This window comes from Molossus molossus, unplaced genomic scaffold (genome assembly GCF_014108415.1).
Source record: "Molossus molossus isolate mMolMol1 unplaced genomic scaffold, mMolMol1.p scaffold_m16_p_7, whole genome shotgun sequence".
In the NCBI taxonomy this organism is placed as follows: domain Eukaryota; kingdom Metazoa; phylum Chordata; class Mammalia; order Chiroptera; family Molossidae; genus Molossus; species Molossus molossus.
Window position 1 is genome coordinate 34,432,535 of NW_023425401.1, and position 21,213 is coordinate 34,453,747.

Sequence of the window (21,213 nt, forward strand, 5' to 3'; positions counted from 1 at the left end):
CCCAATCACCTCCGTCCCCCCTTCCCCAGCTCCTGATAACCTCTATTTGCTTTCTTTTTTTATGAATTTGCGTATTCTAGGTATTCATATGAGTGGAATCATACAAAATTTGTCCTTTTGTATCTGCCTCATTTCACTTAGTTTGTTGCCAAGGTTTTACCTGTATTGTAGCATGTGGTATATATTATATGTATATACCACATTTTATTTATCCATTCTTTGGTAAATTGACATTTGGATTGTTTCTACCTTTTGACTATTGTGAATAATGCTGCTGTGAACATACTATACAAAGTATAATTGAGCCCCTGCTTTCAATTAATTTTTAATTCCATTTAGAAGTGAAATTGCTGGGTCATCTGGTGATTTTATGTTTTAACTTTCTGAACAACCACCAAACTTTTCCACAACAGCTGCACTATTTTATATTCCCACCAGTAATTCATAAGGGTTTCATTTTCTTTAGATCCTTGACAACACTTGTTACTTTTTGTGTTTTTGATAATAGCCATCCTAATAGAGGTAAGGTGGTATCTCATTGTAAGTGTTGTTTTTGTTTTTTAATTTTCACCAGAGTATATATTCTTATTGAGTTGAGAGAGAGAGAGAGGAAGAGGTGGGGAGAGAAACATCTATCAGTTGCCTCCCATATGCGTCCCGACCCGGAATGAAACCTGCAACCTTTTGGTGTACAGGAGGACACTCAACCAACTGAGCCACCTGGCCAGGGTTCATTGTAGTTTTGATTTGCATTTCCCTAATGACTAGTGATGTCGAACATCTTTTTGTGTGCTTATTGGACATTTGTATATCTTCTTTGGAGAAATGTCTGTTCAAGTCCTTGGTGCATTTTTTAATTGAGTTGTTTGGGGTTTTTGTTACTGGGTTGTAAGATCTTTTTATGCATTCTGAATATTAATCCTTTATCAGACATATGACTTGCAAATATTTCCTCCAGTTCTGTGGATTGTGTTTTTCATCTTTTGACAGTGACCATTGATGCACATTTTTATTTTGATGAAGTCCTATTTATCTTTTTTCTTTTGCTGCCTGTGCATAATTTAACTTTTGATGTTAACAACTTGTGAATAAAAATTGTTTTCAGTATGGCACAATACTTCCTAAGATAGAAGATGTAGTAGAATAAACAATGACTTTCGAGTTACAGTAGATCTTCTTTACCTTCTTTGGAACTGAGTGTCCTTTGCCGGAGAGCATTGTTACCACCCTCACAAGGTTATTGGGCTTTAGGAGAAAGCAGTATAAAGCCATCTTACAGTAAGAAAGAGGTATCATTATTATTTTCATCAAATCTCTAGGTAAAACACATTTCTTTATGATAGCGTGATATTACTCGTTTCCCTGACTTGTGAGGTTTGGTAGAGCATTCAGTTTATTTTTTGTAATGGAAAGTTGGTTTGCCAGATTGTTCACGCTTAGTTGGATATAATATGCATTTATTTAAAAATACTTGATAAGTAAATGGGCTTTTGCATTTTTAATGATTATTTTAATGGAATAAATTTTTGTTCTTTCCTCAAGGCCTATATGAACCCAATAGCAATGGCCAGATCAAGGGGTCCAGTCCAGTCTTCGGGGCCAACAATCCAAGATTATCTGAATCGACCAAGGCCTACCTGGTATTGTGAAATAATTTATCTATTTATGAAGTTTTCATACATTTTTTAAAGGTTACTGTTACAACTCTTATTGATTGCCAAGCAATTTCCAGATATAATTTTTGAAGTAATATTTGATATGTGCTTTTTTTTTTTAATGTATGAAACACATGCACGAGTTTAAAGCAAACACTTGAGAACCCATTACCCAAAATAGCTAACACACTACCACATAACCTTTTCATACCAATCTCATCTCTGTCCCCTACAAATGAACTTAAGCTTGCAGTGTTCTTTTTAAAATGGTAGATTTAAGAAATCGCATTCTTCTTTGAGATGTAACTATGTGTTAGGATAATGTTAGGTCTCATTTCTAGTTTTATCTGCTGGCTTTTCAATGAGTTAGAATTTCCCATTGTAAGATTTTTACTTTAAATTGATGTTTTTGGCCCTTGTTGAGTGGCACTGATCTTTTGTAAATAAATCTCCTAGCACTGGCCTTACTGTTTTAAGTGTGTTTTCCTTATAATTAAATATCATACTCTCAAGATGACATATGACAGGCCTCAGAGTTGTGAGTTCCAGGCTCCTTCTAAGTGCCTCTGGAAGTTGTACAACTGCAGTTGAAAGTTGTGCTCACATATAATAGAATCTTCCTTTGACTTAAAATAGGAAGTAAGCATGTCCACCTCTTACCAGTGTTCATGAGTGTTATTGTTAATTGTTGCAGCATACCAGAAAATAAATTATCACAAAACAAAGTATATTTTGTCTTTAAAATTAGGGAGAAGGAATGAACTTAAAGAAAATTGGGCTCAAGCAAGTGTTACATGTGTGTCAGAGGTTCCCAGGAAAACTATCAGGTTGAGTAATTCACTAGGACTCCCAGATGGCTGTACTCAATGGGTAAGAGATTTATTACAGTGGAAGAATGCCAGCCACAATCAATGAAGGGAAGAAGAGGCCTCATGGGTGAAGTCTGAGGGAGACTGGGTGCAGTCGCACAGGATGCATTTAATTCCTTAGCAAGAGTTGTGATGACACATGTGAGATGTTGCCAACTGGGGGAGTTCATAGATAGTCTGTGTGCCTAGGGTTTTTATTGGGAACTGGCCAACCTCTGCCTTTTCGGTGCCAAGACTCCAGACTGCGAGAAGGAATGCAAGTGTTCAGCCTAAACTATAATGTTTATGTAAACAGGTACAGTGAACCACTCTATCAGGGAATGGTAAGGACCCTCATAAAATCCAAGTCCTAGACACCAGCCAGGGCCAGTCTTGTAAGCAGTCCGTTCTCTGAATAAGCAGTCAGGTGTGCTGTTTTCCCTTTTCTGCACATGCGTGAGGTGCATTATAAGATGGGTGATTTACTAATAGAATGTAGTATTTCAGTCAAATTGACTTTAGCTCGCCTTAATGCTGAACCACTAAAGCTTTGTGACTTTGCACAGATTTCTTATCCCAAGCTGCAGCTTTTATCTGTAAAATAACACTACTTTTTCTCACAGGATTGTTGTGAGAATTAAAGGAAAATGTATTTGTAACAGTGCCTGACCCTGGCTCCGTGGTTAGAGCACCAGCCCTAGCACCAAAGGGTCACTGGTTCAATTCCCAGTCAAGGGCACATACCTTGCAGGTTCAGTACCCGGCCCTGGTCTGGGTCATGCGGGAAGCAACTAGTTGATGTGACTCTCTCACATCGATGTTTCTCTCTCTTTCTCTTCCCCTCCTTTTCTCCCTCCCTCTCTCTCTGAAAAATCATTGGAAAAAATATCCTTGGGTGAGGATTAACAAAAAAAAAAAAAGAAAGAAACAGTGCCTGTAGCATGTAAGTGCTCAAATGTCTCCTGCATTGGCTTTTATAATCCATGTTTAGAAAATGAGTGATTAGTGTAATCTGATAGGCTTTATTATGATAATTGATTTACAAGAATGTGAACACAAATTTGAAATATATCAACACTGGAATGGGGGTTTATAAATTAGAATGTTAAGAAAATTTTGTTTATGAAATTTTATATTGTTTGTAACCATTCATCTCTAATTTGAATTACTTAGAAACACAGTTTTACATTCTATTTTTAAGGGAAGAAGTGAAAGAACAACTAGAAAAGAAAAAGAAGGGTTCCAAGGCATTGGCCGAATTTGAAGAAAAAATGAATGAGGTTTGTAAAATAGTATCTTTTTTAAATAATAGACTAATACTTGTTATAAGAAGAATGAAATAATTTTTTAATAAACCACAATTTTGAGCCTAGCTCTTTAGGTTCAGGGGGCACATTTTATAGGTGTTTTTGTTATATTGAGTATAGATTTATATATAAATTTATGACTTTCTTAAAAAGTAGAGGAAAACCATCTTAAAGTAATTTAAATCATCTTGATGTTTTCTAAGTTCTTCCCCTTCTCTTCCCCATCCCCATGCCCCCATTATGCCCTGCGATTTCCGTGGTGATATTTGCTTTCTTTGATTACAAATATGTATGTAGTATTTCAACCACAGTATAGATTAATTTAACTTTCACCGTTTGGAAAAAGAATCTAACTGCCTTTGTTGGGGGGTGGGGAATTCCCCAGCCACAGTAATGATACCTACTCTGAATATATACAATATGCAGTGGAGAATTCCCATCCCTTAATATCCTTTGAAAGGAGCTGGTAGAGGCTCCTTGGGTGATAGAGTAGAGGATTCTGGCACCTAGAGTATCTTTTGTATTTAGAGGCTGGGATGGGTGAGAGGATGGAGGACAGGAAGAAACAGTGGCTGTCTTACAACTAGGTGCATTGGAAGAGGATAGATGTCCTCTGATGGTGTTTAAAACCTTTTTGCAGAACTGGAAGAAAGAACTTGAAAAGCACAGGGAGAAATTATTAAGTGGAAGTGAGAGCTCGTCTAAAAAAAGACAGGTAATACCATTTTTACTTTATTGCTATCCTTAATCTCACAGTTGGGTTTCCATAATACTGTTGTGTACTGTTGTTAATAGATACATTTGAAAATTCACATCAACTTATTTAGTTTTGCACTTTTATTTGTTTGCTTTTAGAGAAAGAAAAAAGAAAAGAAGAAATCTGGTAGGGTGAGCAAAACTTTTCCATTTTTTAAATATTACATTAAGAGCCTACGAAAAAAGTAAGAATAATTTATATAGCCTGTATGCTAACTCTAGGTGAGTCAAAGAACCTAGCAGTCCTTTGGTTGTTGTGGGTCATTTTGTTCTGTTTCTTATATAAAAGACAAGTGCCAAGCTCCTTATAACCTAGTAACTCCTGTATTGCTATTAAAGAGTGGAAACTTGACCACCATTACTATATTCCTGTGGCTGTTATTTTGTTGAGCCTTTTTTTTTTTCCGGTGAGAAAATGTGACATTTTAATTTTTAATATTTAAGTCTTACGAAGATGGCATCTGTTTCTCAGACACTAGATTGATTTTGTTAAGTTTTTGAGAGACTTAGTAAAAGAAAAAAATTCCTGCATCTCACAAGCTTTAATTGTTTTGTGCTTGGTCAAGTATTCATCTTCTTCATCAAGCTCTGATTCTTCCAGCAGTTCTTCAGATTCTGAAGATGAGGTAAGATCTGCCTATAATGATTCATGGAATATTTATAATTTCTTTAATGATGAAACACATTAAGAAATAATCAGTTAAAAATGTTTATTTCCAGGTTTTGATTACTTATCTATAACTGAAAACACTGATATAAATAAATATCTAAATATTGAAGTATATATTCATTAGATTTCTGAATTTGTCTTATTGATTTAAAAATATGAGTAGAGGAAATTGATTTGAAAAATGTAAAATGCTATTTGACTAGATGCTAGGAATTATGTGTGACTCAAATTACTTGATTTTTTTTTTTATATAAAACAGGAAAGTAATGTACATTTTAAATATTAAGTAAAATGTGTTTATAAGCTGGTCCTTTTGTTAACTTTTGTTCATTGATAAATATTTGATATTAATAAAATGCATCAATTATATTTTTGAAACAAAACCAATGTTTCTAAAAATGTTTTTATATAGGATAAGAAACAAGGAAAAAGGAAAAAGAAAAAGAAGAACCGTTCACATAAATCTTCTGAAAGCTCCATGTCAGAGACTGAATCAGACAGTAAGGTAAAATTATTTAAATGAGCAACATTATGAATAGTACAGACATGTAATAAAATTTTTCTTTTAGTTCTTTCTATTTTAAATTGTTCTTAGTTTAAAAATGAGATGCTGTTTTTTATACTGTGATGTTCTGTGCCATTTAATACCTTATATATGCTATTTAATTGTTCGCTAAATACTTTTCACACATATGTTTCTATCAGCATTTCCATGACAGCTTTATGATAAAGCTGGCAGGCATTATTTTTTCCATTTTCATGAAGTCATAGTTCAGAGAAAAAATACCTTGCTTAAATTTATACAGCTAGTATTATAATTGAAAGTTGAATCTGTCTTCTATCTGTCCAGTGTCTTTCCCACTGTACCTAAATCTTCTTTACTCTCCAGAATTGTCTGACACAATTTACTTTCAAACATTAGTGGTCATAAGAAATATATGCATGTTGCAATAAAAATGTAGGTTCCTGAGTCTCACTTTCAGAAATCTGATGAGGCTCAAAGGTCTGTCTACGTTTTTAACAGATGTCCTCTGTTGTTCTGACACGGGGATGTCCGTGGAGCACAGTTGGACAAACAGTGTCCTTGGGTCCCAAGAGAACAAAGTAGCTGTCTTATTTTGTGGCAGATAGCTGCTTCCCTAGTGAGATTTCTTCTAACAAAATGCCTACTGTCTAGAAGTGTTCAGTAAATATGGGTTTTTTTTCTTTGTCTTTTAAAGCAGAAGAGCCAATCTGATGATACTGATAGCTAACATTTATTGAATGCCTATTACATGTTATGCACAGTTCTGAGCACTTAACATGTTAATTCAATTCTCTCAACTCTATGAAGTAGATATTTGTTATCCCACTCTATGGATAAGAAAAGCTCAGGGACGTTAATAGCTAGAACTGAGGGATTCAAAAGCAAAAATTCTTAACTACCCTCCTTAGAAGAAGAGTAGGGAAATCAGATTGGTAGATACCTGAGTGAGTTAGAACTCCAGTATATATGACCACCACAGGCAAAAGTAAGCAATGGCATAAAGTCTTATACTAAAATGGACCATGTGGTTATCACAGGTGGTATATCATTTTTGGTGTACATAGATTTGATATACGGTCAGATAAATGAAGAAGCCTCATTTCCTTACAAGCACACATACACACAATATACATTTCTATATTTTTAAAATAAAATTCTGATATTGAAGTAAATGTTTTTTAGTTGTTGAACAAATCACCTTTCTGGAATTTTTGTCTTTATGCTATTTTGTATCTTTTACATTTAAAGTTGACATATATATTTGTTTGTTTAGGATAGTTTAAAAAAGAAAAAGAAGTCAAAGGATGCAAGTGAGAAAGAAAAGGTAATTATAGTTTTACATTGCCTTAAGTAGTCAGTCATACAGTACTTTATTCACTTGAGTTTGTTTTTGTTTTTAGCTTTTATAGCATTTTGTGTTGATTTAAGGAAATTATTTATTGGATTCATTATTGAAAGTAAAAGATCAAAAGAGTATTCCTGCAGAAAGTTTGAGTTTGGGTAGCTTAATATATTATCTCAGATTAAAAATTTAAAGTAATGGAGATTAAATATTTCCTTTGTTTCTTAAGTCATTTTAAAATTTTTATTTATTTATTTATTTTGTTTATTTATTTATTTTAGGGAAAGAGGAAGGGAGAGGGAGAGAGAGAACATCGATTGGTCGCCTCCTGCATGTCCCCCACTAGGGGTTTGGCCCACAACCTGGGCATGTGCTCAGACCAGAAATCAAACCCGTGACCTCCTGGTGCATGGGTCCACACTCAACCACTGAGCCACACCTGCCAGGCTCTTCAAGTCATTTTAAAGGAGGCCCTTTTAATTAAAGAACATGGGCTTCTGTTTCAAATTGAGTATACCATAGATAAGTTTTGAAAAAAAATTTTTACTACTGTAAATAGATATTTTATCTTTGTGATTTAACTATAACAATGCTACATTTATCCCTACCAATGTTTCCTATTTACATTTTAAAATCTTATTCTGATTCTAAAAAATAAAAGCCTAAAGCGGATACTAATGAAAGAAAAGTATGAACCAATGTCACTATATTTTACTGTCTTTTTATAGAGGTGAAATTCACATTATAGTCTATTAATCATTTTAAAATTACAATTTGATGGTATTTAGTGTATGTGCAATGCTGTGCAACAACCACCTCACTCTAGTTTTAAAACTTTTTCATCAACCCTTTGAAACAAAGTAATCAGTTCCCATCCTTCCATCCCCAGGAAACCTCTAATCTGCTTTCTATCTCTGTGGATATGCATGTTCTGGATATATAAAAGCAGTTGTGCAATATGTCATCTTTCATGTCCGGCTTCTTTCATTTAGTGTAATGTTTTTGCGGTTCATCCAAGTGGTAGCATGTATATCGGTACTTTGTTCCTTTTTATGGATGAATACTATTCCATTATATGTATATACCACAATTTATCCATTCATCTATTGATAGACATTTGAATTGTTTCTACCTTTTAGCTAAGATGAATAATGCTGTGAACGTGCATGTACAAGTTTCTGTGTGGACGTGTTTTCATTTCTCTTGGATATATATACACACACCTAGGAGTGCTTTCCATATCAATTTGCAAATAAAAATTCATTAAGACACTAAAAAAAGAAACTCATGACCAAGTTGGGTTAATTCCAAGAATTCAAAGATAAGAAATGTATTAATATAATTTGCTATGTAAACTGGCCAAATGAAATCATATGATTATTTTAATAGTTGTCAAAAGGGTTTGATGTGATTCAACATTAATTCTTCATTTTCCAAACCATTATAGAATAAGTGATTACTTTCATGTTTTGAAAAAATGCATGTGTCATATGTGGGATATAAAACAAAAAGCAAGGGGGTGGTGGGGGTAGGAAGAGATAAACCACAGAACTTATATGCATGTATGCATAACCAATGGACATGGACAACAAAGCTGGGGACGGGGTGGGGGGATGGGGAGGAGGTGCCAATGGGGTAAAAAAGGAGAAACATCTGTAACAAAAATAAAATTAAAAAAAAAAAAAAAAAAAGCCCTGGCCAGTTTGGCTCAGTGGTTAGAGTGTTGGCCCGAGGTCTAGAGAGACCCGGGTTCAGTTCCCACTAAGGACATGTACCTCGGTTGCAGTTTGTCCCCGGCCCTGGTTGGGGTTGTGTGGGAGGCAACCACTCGATGTGTTCCTTTCACGTCGATGTTTCTCTCTCTCTCTTCCTCTCTTTCCCTACCACTCTGTCTGAGCAAAAAAAAATGGAAAAATGTCCTCTGGTGAGGATAAAAAATAAAAATAAAAAAGCAGCAAACAAACCAAACAACAGAATGATAGTTACAGAGGGAAATGGAGGTAGTGGGGAGGACAAAGGGGGTCAAATATATGGTGATAGAGGGAAACTGGACTTTGATGAGCACACCGTGGATTATACAGATGTATTATAAAGTTGTATACCTGAAATTTATATAATGTTATTAACCAGTTACCCCAACACATTTAATTTTTTTTAAATGTATGTGTGAAACTAAAACTTGATAATAATACAAACCTGAAATACCAGAACAACTGCATTGTGATTTTGAAGTACTTCAAGATAATATGTAAGGTTCAGAGTAATATATGTAATAAACAAATAATATAATGAATATCCATACACATCAGCTAGAATTAACAAATGATTAACATTTTGTCATAGTTGCTTCAGGTCTTGTTTTATTTTTATTTTTTAAGGCACCAGACACTTTCTCCTTCCTTAGAAGTAGCTATTTCTGAAATGAGAGTGCATCCTTCCTTCCACATGTATACACTTTGGTTACATGTATTCATAAATAACAGAGTACTTCATGTTTTCAAAATGATATCATTGTGTTTTCTCCTGAAACTTGCTTTGTTCACTCAACATTGCTGTTGACATTTATCCTTGTTGATAATCTCATTTGTTTCTTTTGCTTATAATTATCCATTATATTGATTTGCCACAATTTATTTCTCCATTCTTCTGTTTGTGGCCATCTAGATTGTTTTTGTTTATTTAGTAATGCAAACAGTGCTTCAGTGGCTATTTTTAATCTAGTTTTCCTTTTCCATAAGTTACTGTTAATTTTCTGAGATATACCTGAGACTATAATTTCTGGGTCTTAGGATGTACATACATCATTTAACTTGTCTACCTTTTGCTCACCAAAGTGCTTTTTTTAAAAATATATTTTTTATTGATTTTAGAGATAGGAAGGGAGAGGGAGAGTTAGAAACATTGATGAGAGAGAAACATCAGTCAGCTGCCTCCTGCATGCCCCAGTGGGGATCGAGCCCACAACTTGGGTATGTGCCCTGACTGGGAATCGAACTGGCAACCTCCTGGTACATGGGATGATACTTACCAACTGAGCCAGTCCAGCCGGGCAAAGTGCTTATTATTAATTTGCATTCCGGCTAGTAGCATATGACAGTATTGTTGTTACACACATACTTGTCAACACTAGGAACCTTTCATTTTGGTAGTTTAATGCATATACATCAATTTTTAATGGTGTGCTGCAAGAAATTTTAAAACATGCAATACCTGTTTAGTCTGGATTAAAAAAATGACAATAGCCAACACAACAATAGCTGTCTGGTGTGAAGAGTCAAAAGTACACCTTTTTTTTTTTTTTTTTGTCAAATTGGCAAAAAATATATTTTTTGGCATGCCACAGAATTTCAGTAATTAATTAATTTGTGTGTGCTATGAGATGAAAAAGGTTGAAAATCGCTGGGTGAGCCTTTTCATTTGCTTATTAGCCATTCAGATTTCATTTTCTGTGAATCGCCTGTTTATTCTTTGACCATTGTTCTGTTGGATTATTTTTTATCTTTGACTCATAAGAGTTATGTTTTAGATACTATTACTCTTTTATACATATGATTAACATCTTTTGGTCTGTAGCATCTCTTAATCTTATTTAGGGTTTCTATTGTAATCATGTGAGGGGAAGGTTATACATAATTTTCAGTCATATATATCATTGTTTTAGCCACATTTTTATTTTAAATTGTTGTGAAAGTGCAGTGTGATATCCAATTAGAAAACATAATGGAAGAAAATATCCCAATTATAATAGTAACAAAGAATATACGTATAAGAAAATTTTAAGAATTGAGCAGGACTTATTTAAAGAAAACTATAAATCTATTCATAGATGCATATGAAGGTTTAATAAATGTTCCTGGTATGACTTTTCCATACGAGAAGTTAAAACAGTGTAGTATGGTATCAGATTAAACCAATGTAGTATGGTATCAGAACAGTAAAAAACAATGGAACATGTTGATAAAAGTGGCTTTTCTTGGGACAAAATGAGTAGCCATTTGGAAAATATAAAGCTGGATACTCACGTAACAGAAAGATTGTATATAATTTTAAGTCATATATATCAATCAGTTTTGCATTTTTCCATAGAAATTCCAGATAAGATGAAGTTTTAAATTATGAAAATATAACTAGAGAAAGACATGGATGAATGTAATATTGGGGTGGGAAAAGACTGCCTCAAAACTGAAACTTGTGACCACATAATTCAAATTCCCTAAGGGCAAAAAAGATCACAAAAAATAAATTGTGAACAGTTTAAATATGAACAGACATAAGAAAAACTAGGAGTAAATCATTCAAAAACTTAGTGATCTTCAGTATTAACATACAGAAAAATTGGTAAAATGTGTGTTTAATAATTCTAAAAGTAAATATGAACTGTAATCCAACAATCTGAGATTAATATGATAAAAGAGGCTTTTTGGTAAAACATGACTTATTAAAGAATAAAAAAAAACAATTGTGGGGTTGTGGGAGATTGAGAAAATCATTTAGGTAAAGGCTACTTTGGTCTTTGACTTAGTCGTTATTATTAGATAAACATTTTGCACTCAAATACCCTTTACTGTATTTCAACTTTGTTTTTTAATAGCAAAGAACCCATATACCTGCCCTCCAGGAGACTGGTTAAGTAAATTGTGGCATATACTTTCAGTAAATGTCAAAGGCTGCCATAAATGACGATGTAGTTGGCATGGAAAGATACTATTGGGTGGCCCTGGCTGGTTTGGCTCAGCAGTTAGAGCATCGGCCTGCCGTCCAGAGAGACCCAGGTTTAGTTCCTGCTAAGGGCATGTACCTCGGTTGCAGTTTGTCCCCGGCCCTGGTTGGGTCGTGCAGGTGGCAGCCACTTGACGTGTCCCTTTCATGTCGATGTTTCTCTCCCTCTCTCTCCCTCTCTCTCTCTCCTTCTCTCTCTCTCTCTCTTTCTCTCTCTTTCCCTCTCTCTCCTTCCCACTCTATCTGAACAAAAAATATGGAAAAAATGTCCTCAGGTGAGGATAAAAAAAAATCTTAATGATGTTTAATCAACCTGGTAGTGGGATTTAGGTGAATTTAGAAGAGGAGAGAGGGAGAAACATTGATGTGAGAAAGATACATCAACTGGTTGCCTCCTGCACAACCCCGATCACAGGCAGGGACACAAACAGCAACCGAGGTACGTGCCCTTGGCCAGAATCACAACCCTTTGGTCTGTGGGCCAATGCCCCAACCACTGAGCCAAAACAGCTAGGACTCTATAAAAGTTTTATATCATTTTTTTCTGTGTAAGATTAGGGGTGAGCCTTTTTCATTGTGTGGTTTTGTTGTTATAAACTACTTGAGACATATAGAAAAAGTATATGGAAAATAATAAAATGATAACTAGCATGTCCACTTTGAAGCTTTAATAAACCCTAACATTTTTATTTCTTAAAATATATATTTAAGTCCTAAGTAATACTCCAGTCTCACTCTGAGATATTCTTCTTTCCCGGTTATGCATTGTTTCATCATTAAAAATACTTGGAGATGAAGATTTTTTATTTTTATTTATTTATTCATTTATTGTTATTTATTTATTTTTGTTACAGATGCTTCTCCGTTTTCCCCCATTGACTCCCTCCCTCCCCACCCTGTCCCCAGCTTTGTTGTCCATGTCTATTGGTCATGCATACATGCATATAAGTTCTGTGGTTTATCTCTCCCCCTATACCCCTCTTCTGGGGATTGTCAGTCTGTACCCCACTTCCACGTCTCTGGGACTACCCTATTCCTCAGACTGTTATGTTCATTATATTCCACAAATAAGTGAGATCATATGATACTTGTCTCTCTTTGTTTAGCTTGTTTCACTTTGGATAATACTTTCCAGGTCCCTCCATGTCATCTCAAAGGATAAGAGCTCTTTCTTTGTTACAGCTGCGTAGTACTCCATTGTGTATATGTACCACGGCATTTTTATCCATTCGTCTATTGATGGACATTTGGGCTGTTTCCAAAAGCTTCTGCACAGCAAAAGAAACAACCACCAAAATGGAAAGGCAACCCACTCTATGGGAGAGCATAATTGCAATGATACATCAGATAAGCGGTTCATTTCCAAAATATATAGAGTGCTCATACAGCTCAATAAAAGGAAGACAAAGAATCCAATTAAAAATGGGCAGAGAGCCCTGGCCAGTTGGGCTCAGTGGTTAGAGCATCAGCCTGTGGTCCAGAGAGACCCGGGTTCAGTTCCCACTAAGGGCGCGTACTTCAGTTGCAGTTTATCCCCGGCCCTGGTTGGGTTGTGCAGGTGGCAACCACTCGATGTGTCCCTTTCACATTGATGTTTCTCTCTCTCTCTTCCTCCCGCTCTATCTGAACAAAAAATAGAAAAATGTCCTCAGGTGAGGATAAAAAAAATGAGCAGAAGAACTAAATAGACACCTCTCCAGACAGGAGACATACAAAGAAATGCTGAACATCACTAATCATCAGAGAGATGCAAAGTAAAACAACGAGGTATCACCTCACACCTGTCAGAATGGCTGCCATTAACAAATCATCAAACAAGGATGTGGAGAAAAGGGGACTCTAGTACACTGCTAGTGGGAATGCAGACTAGTGCAGCCACTATGGAAAACAATATGGTGTTACCTCAAAAAGTTAAAAATTACTGCCATTTGACCCAATGATCTCACTTCTAGAAACCTGAAACACTAATCAGAAAGAATATATGTATCTCCGTGTTCATAGCAGCACTATTTACAATAGCTAAGATCTGGAAACAGCCCAAATGTCTATCAATAGACGAATGGATAAAAAACTGGTACATATACACAATGGAGTACTATGCATCTGTAAGATTTTTTTATTTTATTTTATTTTTTTATCCTCACCCGAGGATATTTTTCCATTTTTTGTACAGATAGAGTGGGAGGGAGAGAGGAAGGGAGAGAGAGAGAGAAACATCGACGTGAAGGGACACATCGAGTGGCTGCCACCCACACAACCAACCAGGGCCGGGGACAAACTGCAACCGAAGTACGTGCCCTTAGCGGGTCTCTCCGGACCGCAGGCCGACGCTCTAACCGCTGAGCCAAACTGGCCAGGGCTGTAAGATTTTTTTAAAATATGAATTAACACTTAATGCCTTATAGGAATTACTATGTACCAGTCCTTTTAGATCATCACCAATAATTAAACCCATTGATTTTTTTTTCTCTACAGCACTAGGCCTGTCTGATCCAACATTGGATAGAAACAAAAGAATTAGAATACAAGGGAACACAATTTTAATACCTTCTATATAGTTTCTTATGGCTTTTTAAAATTTTAGCATATACAGTTAAAATACAGAAGATATTATATCTAAGTGGATATGTAGTGGGTTTTTTTTTTAGGTTATTCTAACTTTATTGGAATTAAAGACTGAATCCTGGTAAATGTTACTAATTTTAGACATTTCTAAAATGAAAATGGATAATTTTTATGATAATTGGAAGAATTATTAATAGAACTTAGAAACAATTTGCATGGCATAGTAATATATCTTTTTGAGTCAAGATATGTGTTATTTTTTGTTTAATAGGACATTAAAGGACTCAGCAAAAAGAGAAAGATGTATCCTGAAGAGAAACCTTTATCATCTGAGTCCTTATCAGAGTCAGATTATACTGAGGAGGTAAGTATATGATCAAATCTTTTTTCTTTACTTTAAAATGTTTAGTTATTTGATTTAATAACTAATTGAAATATTAGTTGAATTATTAATTGAAAAAAGAAATACTTCATTAGTATTTTACTTACTTTTGTAGTAAATCAAATGAAATACCATGAAAAAGAGAAGTTGTTTCATTTCAAATAATTTTGCATTTTTTATAAGATAATTGTATTATTATTTTGATAATCATATTCTCAGATACCTTTCTAAGCTGAGATGCGTGTGTTATTTTTATTCTTCTAATATTTTATTTTTATTTTACTATCATTTTGATTACATAAAAGATGCTGAATGACGTATAGCAGATAGAAACCCAGCAGTTCTGTTTTTGTTTGAAACTGCTCTTTAGGGGGTAGGTGATGAGGTGGTGCAGAAATGATCTGTTTTTCTATATAAAATGAAGGAGAAGGATGAGGTGGTCATCTATACAGTCCTTTTCAGCTCTGATATCCCTGTCTTAGATTTTGTACTCTTGAAATAAGAATCCATTTTTAGTTAGTTTTAGTCTATAGGTTACCATCCTTAAAGTATTTCTTGGAATAGGTTTCCTCATTTGTAAACTGGGGTCTCATTTTGTAGCAATATTTTGTAATGTCCTCTGAAAGGAAATTTTTAGTTTTTATATAAATATACATTGATATATATGAAACCTACATATTTTTATATTACTGTCCCCTAACAGAAATAGGTGAAGTACAAGAAAATAATAATGCATAGTTTTTTGTTTTTAATCCTCACCCAAGGACTTTTTTTTTTTTCTTTTTGCATTCATCTTCAGAAAGAGTGGGAGGGGGAGAGGGAGGGAAAGAGAGAAACATCTATGTGAGAGAGACAATGGAGTGGTTGCCATCCACATGACCTCAACCAGCGCCGGGGACAAACTGCAACCAAGGTACGTGTCCTTAGCGGGAACCGAACCCAGGACTCTCTGGTCCGCGGGCCGACACACTACCACTGAGCCAAGCTGGCCAGGGCCATAGATTTTTTTGTTTGTTTTTTGTTTGTTTTTATCCTCACCCGAGGACATTTTTTGCATTTATCTTTAGACAACAGGAGGGAGAGAGGGAGGAAGAGAGAGAGAAACATTGACATGAGGGAGACACATCGAGTAGTTGCCACCCACATGACCCCAACCAGGGTGAGGGCAAACTGTAACCAAGGTATGTGCCCTTTAGCAGGAACTAATGCATAGCTTTTATTCAATTATATTTTAATATATAAATGCTTGAATGTATTTTAAATCCCTGTACAGAATACTTTGTGTTCACAGTACAGTAAATTTAGCTTCTGTTATAAATAGGTTCATTATATGAATGTCTGACAGGCCATTCAGCAGTCATGTCAGGGCTGTCGTCAACATTGCTTGACAGTATCTTCTGTCTTGACCTGGTTAAATGTGGGTGCAACACAGCTGCTACCACTCCAATCACTGTTATGACATGAACAAAAAATAGTAATTTCTAAGTGCTCTCTAGAGCATTTGTCTTAATATAAAATATATTACATTTGGACTTAACATTAAATACACATGAGCTTTAGCAACTTGGAATTTGATCTGTATCCAGTGTACCATATATTTAAAAGATTGAAATAAAATATTAATGAGGATAATTCTTAAAAGGATTTTAATCAGTTGGTTGAACACCACACAGTTAGAGAAATACCCACTTTATTCCAGGTACTCCCCTGAGGGTGGATATAATTTCCATTTTACAGATGATGAAACTGAGGGTAATACAAAGCAGAGGCAGGAGTCAGAGCTTAGTCTGTTTTATTTTAGAGCTCATGTTTTTATATCCATTGTACCTCACTGCTTTTTTTTAATGAATGGGACTGTAATAAGAGAAGCCTTTTAGAAGTTTAAGATTTCAATTTTCCTCTCTTTAAATGTTTTTTATTTAATCCTTATTGTGATATAACAGGGATTTGAGGTAAACAAGGCATTTAAAATGTCATTTGGTTGTCAAAATGTTTTTTACATATAAATTTTAAAGATGCAAAGTATATTAGGGAATGAAAAAGAAATGCCATGAATACAAGTTACATATCTGTCTTCTGCTCTCCACAAAAACTTAAACTTTTTAGGTACGAGCAAAAAGGAAGAAAAGCAGTGAAGATAGAGAAAAAACAACAGCAAGTATCACTTATGTTTTTACTATGAGAAATGTAAGCTCAAAATTTTGTTTGAATTTTTAAGGTGTAGTGTGAAATATATGAAGGTATGGCAGTTTCCTCTGTCTTTGATAGCAGTTACTTCCAAACTAACCTGGTGATACAGAAAGGCCTCTCTAAGGACTAGCTGCGGTGAATATAAATATTCACTAAGAGAGATTATTCTTTTAATTATTTCTAAAAACAGCTCCGCTATTACGCAGATTGATAAGTGAGAAAGGGGGAGGAGAAGACTAAAAAAATGGAAGTGATATTCAAGTGAGGAGAACCACCTAGAGAAAGTGAATACAGATGTCAAAGAGTAATGTGGACCATATCAGCAAAGTAACGAGCACTCAGTATAAGTGTGAACCATGGTCTTTACAGGCATTTTCTTAAGGAGAGGTAAAATAAAAAGGAAAACAACATCATTTGTAGATTTTAGGGTAACTCCCATAATTTCCTTAGCTCTAAAATGAGGGGCCTTATCTGATAATAAGGTTCACTTGGTAATGTGTGATTCAGAATTAACATTTTATATGCCTTCAAGACCAAGATGACATTTAAAATAATTTGGGTAAAGACTGCTTTGGTCTTTGGCTTAGATTAATCAATTAAGATATAAGATTAACTAATTTTGGATAATTCTAATTTGTATTTGCATGATTCACTGCTTCACGCATTTAGCTAGCATATATTTATTAAGCTTTATGTAGGCAGGGTTCTAGGTTTTGATACAGCTTTTATAATGGAATACAAGAAAAGAGGGTGATATGTGAAAGAGTGACTTCAGGGAGGGAAAGCCTCTCTGAGGAAGTAAAATTAAACTGAAATCTGATTTACAAGAAAGAGCCAAGCATGTGAATGAAGATCAAAGGAATTAAGATCCTAGTCAGAGAAGAGCTGAGGACCTATGTGGGAATAAGCTTGATATCTTTGAGGAACTGAAAGAGGGTAAGCTTGGCTGATACCTAGTTGATAAAGAAGAGAGGTATACAGTGAGGTTATGAAGTACACAGAGCTCATATCCCATAGGAAAGTGTTTGGGTTTTAACCAGAATGTTACATATGGGATGCTGTTTTGAAGGTTTTGAGCAAAGCAAAGAGGTGACCTGAATCAACTTTACTTTTTTAAAATGCTTTGGGCCCAGCCAGTGTGGCTCAGTGGTTAAGCATCAACCCATGCACCAAGAGGTCGCTGGTTCAATTCCCGGTCAGGACACATGCCCAAGTTGTAGGCCGATCACTGGTGGGGTATGCAGGAGTCAGCCAGTTGATGGTCTCTCTCATCAATGTTTCGCGCTCTCTCTCTCTCTCTCTCTCTCTCTCTCCCCTCCTCTCTTTTCCTCTGTCTCTAAAATCAATAAGGGGGGGAGGTATTTATTTATTTATTTAAAAAAATTTTTTTATCCTCACCTGAGGACATTTTGGCGTTTATCTTCAGGTAGAGCGGGAAAAAGCGAGAAAAACATCCATAGAGACACACATCGAGTGGTTGCCACCCACATGACGCCAACCAGGCCGGGGACAAACTGCAACCGAGCTATGTGCCCTTAGCAGGAACCGAACCTGGGACACTGTGGTCCGCAGGCCAACACTCTAACCGCTGAGCCAAACCGTCCAGGACAAAAAAATTATTTTAATAAATTAAATATAGCAGTTGATATCATGATTCAGTTGCATTTATTTTCTGCAGGAAGTTTTGTTTTGTTTTTTTCTTTTTTTTTTTAATCCTCATTCGAGGACATTTTTTCATTTTTTGTTCAGATAGAGCGGGAGGAAGAGAGAGAGAGAAACATTGATGTGAAAGGGACACATCGAGTGGCCGCCACCCTCACGACCCAATCAGGGCTGGGAACAAACTGCAACTGAGGTACATGCCCTTAGCGGGAACCGAACCTGGGTCTCTCTAGACCGCAGGCCGACACTCCAACCGCTGAGCCAAACCAGCCAGGGCTGCAGGAAGTTTTGATAAGAGCTACATTAAGCTCTGGTCAGTTTTGCTCAGTGGTTAGAGAGTCAGCCAGTGGACCGACCAGAGTCACGGGAATTCCCCGTCTAGGGCACATACCTCAGTTGCGGGTTTGATCCCTGGCCCTGGTCGGGGTAGTGTGGGAGACAACCACTTGATGTGTCTCTCTCACATTAATGTATCTCTCATTCGCTCTCTCTCACTCCCTTTCTCTCTCCCTCCCACTCTATGTAAAAAAAAAGGATCAGTGGAAAAATATCCTCTGGTGAGGATTTTTTTTAAAAAAGCTATATTATAGTGTTAATAACTTAAGAGTTTTTCCTCACCCTTTTGAAAATCGACACTCTTCCTCCTCATGATACTGATTATTGAGACATCAAGAGATGTTTGGAGTAGCTTACTTGGTTGTGTGGATTGTTTGAAATAACTGCAATTGCTCAGAAGTACCATGATAAACTTGTTTTTAATTTGCATATTTTCATGTAGAAATGTCTTAACAAGGAACTGTCTTTATAGGAAAAAACAAAAAAGAAAAAGAAGCATAAGAAACACAGTAAGAAAAAGAAAAAGAAGGCTGCAAGTTCAAATCCTGACTCACCGTGATACTGGGAAAATCAGGATTCCCGTATAAAGTGCAATGTCTGAGGAAATCTCAACTGTGAGAATAATGACATATTTACTAAAATGCATGACTTTTGTTGTTTCTAGAAATATTCCTGGACTGTTCAGTAGCCACTCAGATGCCGCTGTGTGAAAGGGCCATAACAGTTGCCTGCTGCTTGAACATCTTTCTCTTCCATTGCTTAGTAACTGGGAGATAATACACTGCAGTTGTACTAGTGGTTGATATTTGGGAATAAAGTTAATATTTTTGACTAGAAGTATCTGATGATAAATCAACAGAAATTGAGTCTAGATACATCATTAAGATGTAAACAGAAATGACCAGATGACTCTAGTTACTGTTTTTGAAGTAGGGATTACATTGATTCAAAATCTTTACTCTGTAGATAGTGTGTTTTAATTTTTTCCCCTTGTATACTTTTATACAAGGAGCTTTTAAATGTGGAGGGTGGTTTGCTATTTCTTTAACTAGCAGAATAGCGTGCCTTTTATCCTCACACATCCTATTTTTGCGGACATAGTAGCCATGTTTCGTGGGGAGGGCAGAGCTGGGTGTGGCAGTCTTGCGCTTTAACATCCTTGGACTCAATATCATGTGCTGCTTTGAGTGAACCAGAAAAACAGCCTTTACAGCATGAGAAAGCCTCAGAAGCTCTGGGATTTACCTCCACTTCGGTAATACTGAATGATTTTTAGCGTTAGAATGTGTTGTAACATTTGAATTAATTTTGACTACACTTTGGCTTTGGGAAGGAGTCATTGCAAATAGACACTGGTACTTTTTGAACTTGATAGCTGAAGATTCTACAGTGCATGTTTTATACTGTTAAGTTTTAACCAGTCAGGAAATTTTTATGTAACCAGTGATAGCTATTTTTTGTATGAATTTTGTTTAGGCTGTAACGTTTAGCTTTTATTAACTTTTTATTCTTGCTATCTTAAATTCCTTACTGCATTTAATGGCGTTCTTGCCAAAATATTTAGCATGTGAAAAGCAGGTTTTTTGTTTTGATTTGTTTTGTTTGTAACAGCTTCATATTGAAGCTGAGACTTACCATATACAAGTGGAATGGCAGGCCTGGTATGCTGTGTCTTGTTACATAAAGCTCTTGCCAGAATCTTAGTAAATATAACATTTTCAAAGTTTGTCTTTGTATAGTCATAAAAAATATGACGTGTTAAACTTAAGTGATAATTACATTATTGCTCTTTCTGTGTCATTTTATTAAGATTTTGTGCCTCATATTTCCTGCTGAATTGTTTACTAGTTATGTTAAAAGGAATTGTTAAATCATTTTCACTTTACATTTTTATATAATCGGGTAACATGAAATATAATTTGATGTATAATTTTTGCCTGTGTGCTAATTATAGTGGTATATGCACAAAACATTTTGGCATGACAAGAAGCTGAATAAATAGCTATTTTACTTAAAAACAGCCGTGTTCTGTTACCTTCCATTGAGTCACACATTAAAGTTATGATGATTAAGAAATACTACTAGGTGTTAAGTAGTAGGAGGATGAGACATTTCCCCAAGTTTTTATCTGTAAAAACAACACATTTCTTGGTTAATTTCCTTAAACATTGTGCTTAAAGATTCACACTCTTATCTAATAAAAGATACCTATATGCTCTTGAGTACACCACAAGTTTGAGGGACATTTTGTGTCC

General features: G+C 35.4%; 1 protein-coding gene across 4 annotated transcripts in view; it reads left to right on the forward strand.

The window, feature by feature from the left end:
• Nucleotides 1–20,945, forward strand: part of FAM133B (family with sequence similarity 133 member B) — a 34,206-nt gene extending 13,261 nt beyond the window's left edge. Inside the window, exons 2-11 of one of the 4 annotated variants that reach the window (XM_036247306.1) lie at nt 1,543–1,640; nt 3,705–3,783; nt 4,451–4,525; nt 4,666–4,698; nt 5,133–5,192; nt 5,649–5,741; nt 7,036–7,086; nt 14,660–14,752; nt 16,877–16,924; nt 19,431–20,945. In XM_036247306.1, coding sequence (XP_036103199.1) covers nt 1,543–1,640; nt 3,705–3,783; nt 4,451–4,525; nt 4,666–4,698; nt 5,133–5,192; nt 5,649–5,741; nt 7,036–7,086; nt 14,660–14,752; nt 16,877–16,924; nt 19,431–19,517 — 717 coding nt within the window. In that variant the 3' untranslated portion in view covers nt 19,518–20,945. Of the gene's footprint in view, nt 1–1,539; nt 1,641–2,403; nt 2,526–3,704; nt 3,784–4,450; nt 4,526–4,665; nt 4,699–5,132; nt 5,193–5,648; nt 5,742–7,035; nt 7,087–14,659; nt 14,753–16,876; nt 17,481–19,430 lie in introns of those variants that run through there. The other 3 variants (XM_036247305.1, XR_004957381.1, XM_036247304.1) reach the window with 3 other exon arrangements.
• Nucleotides 20,946–21,213: the final 268 nt, after the last annotated feature.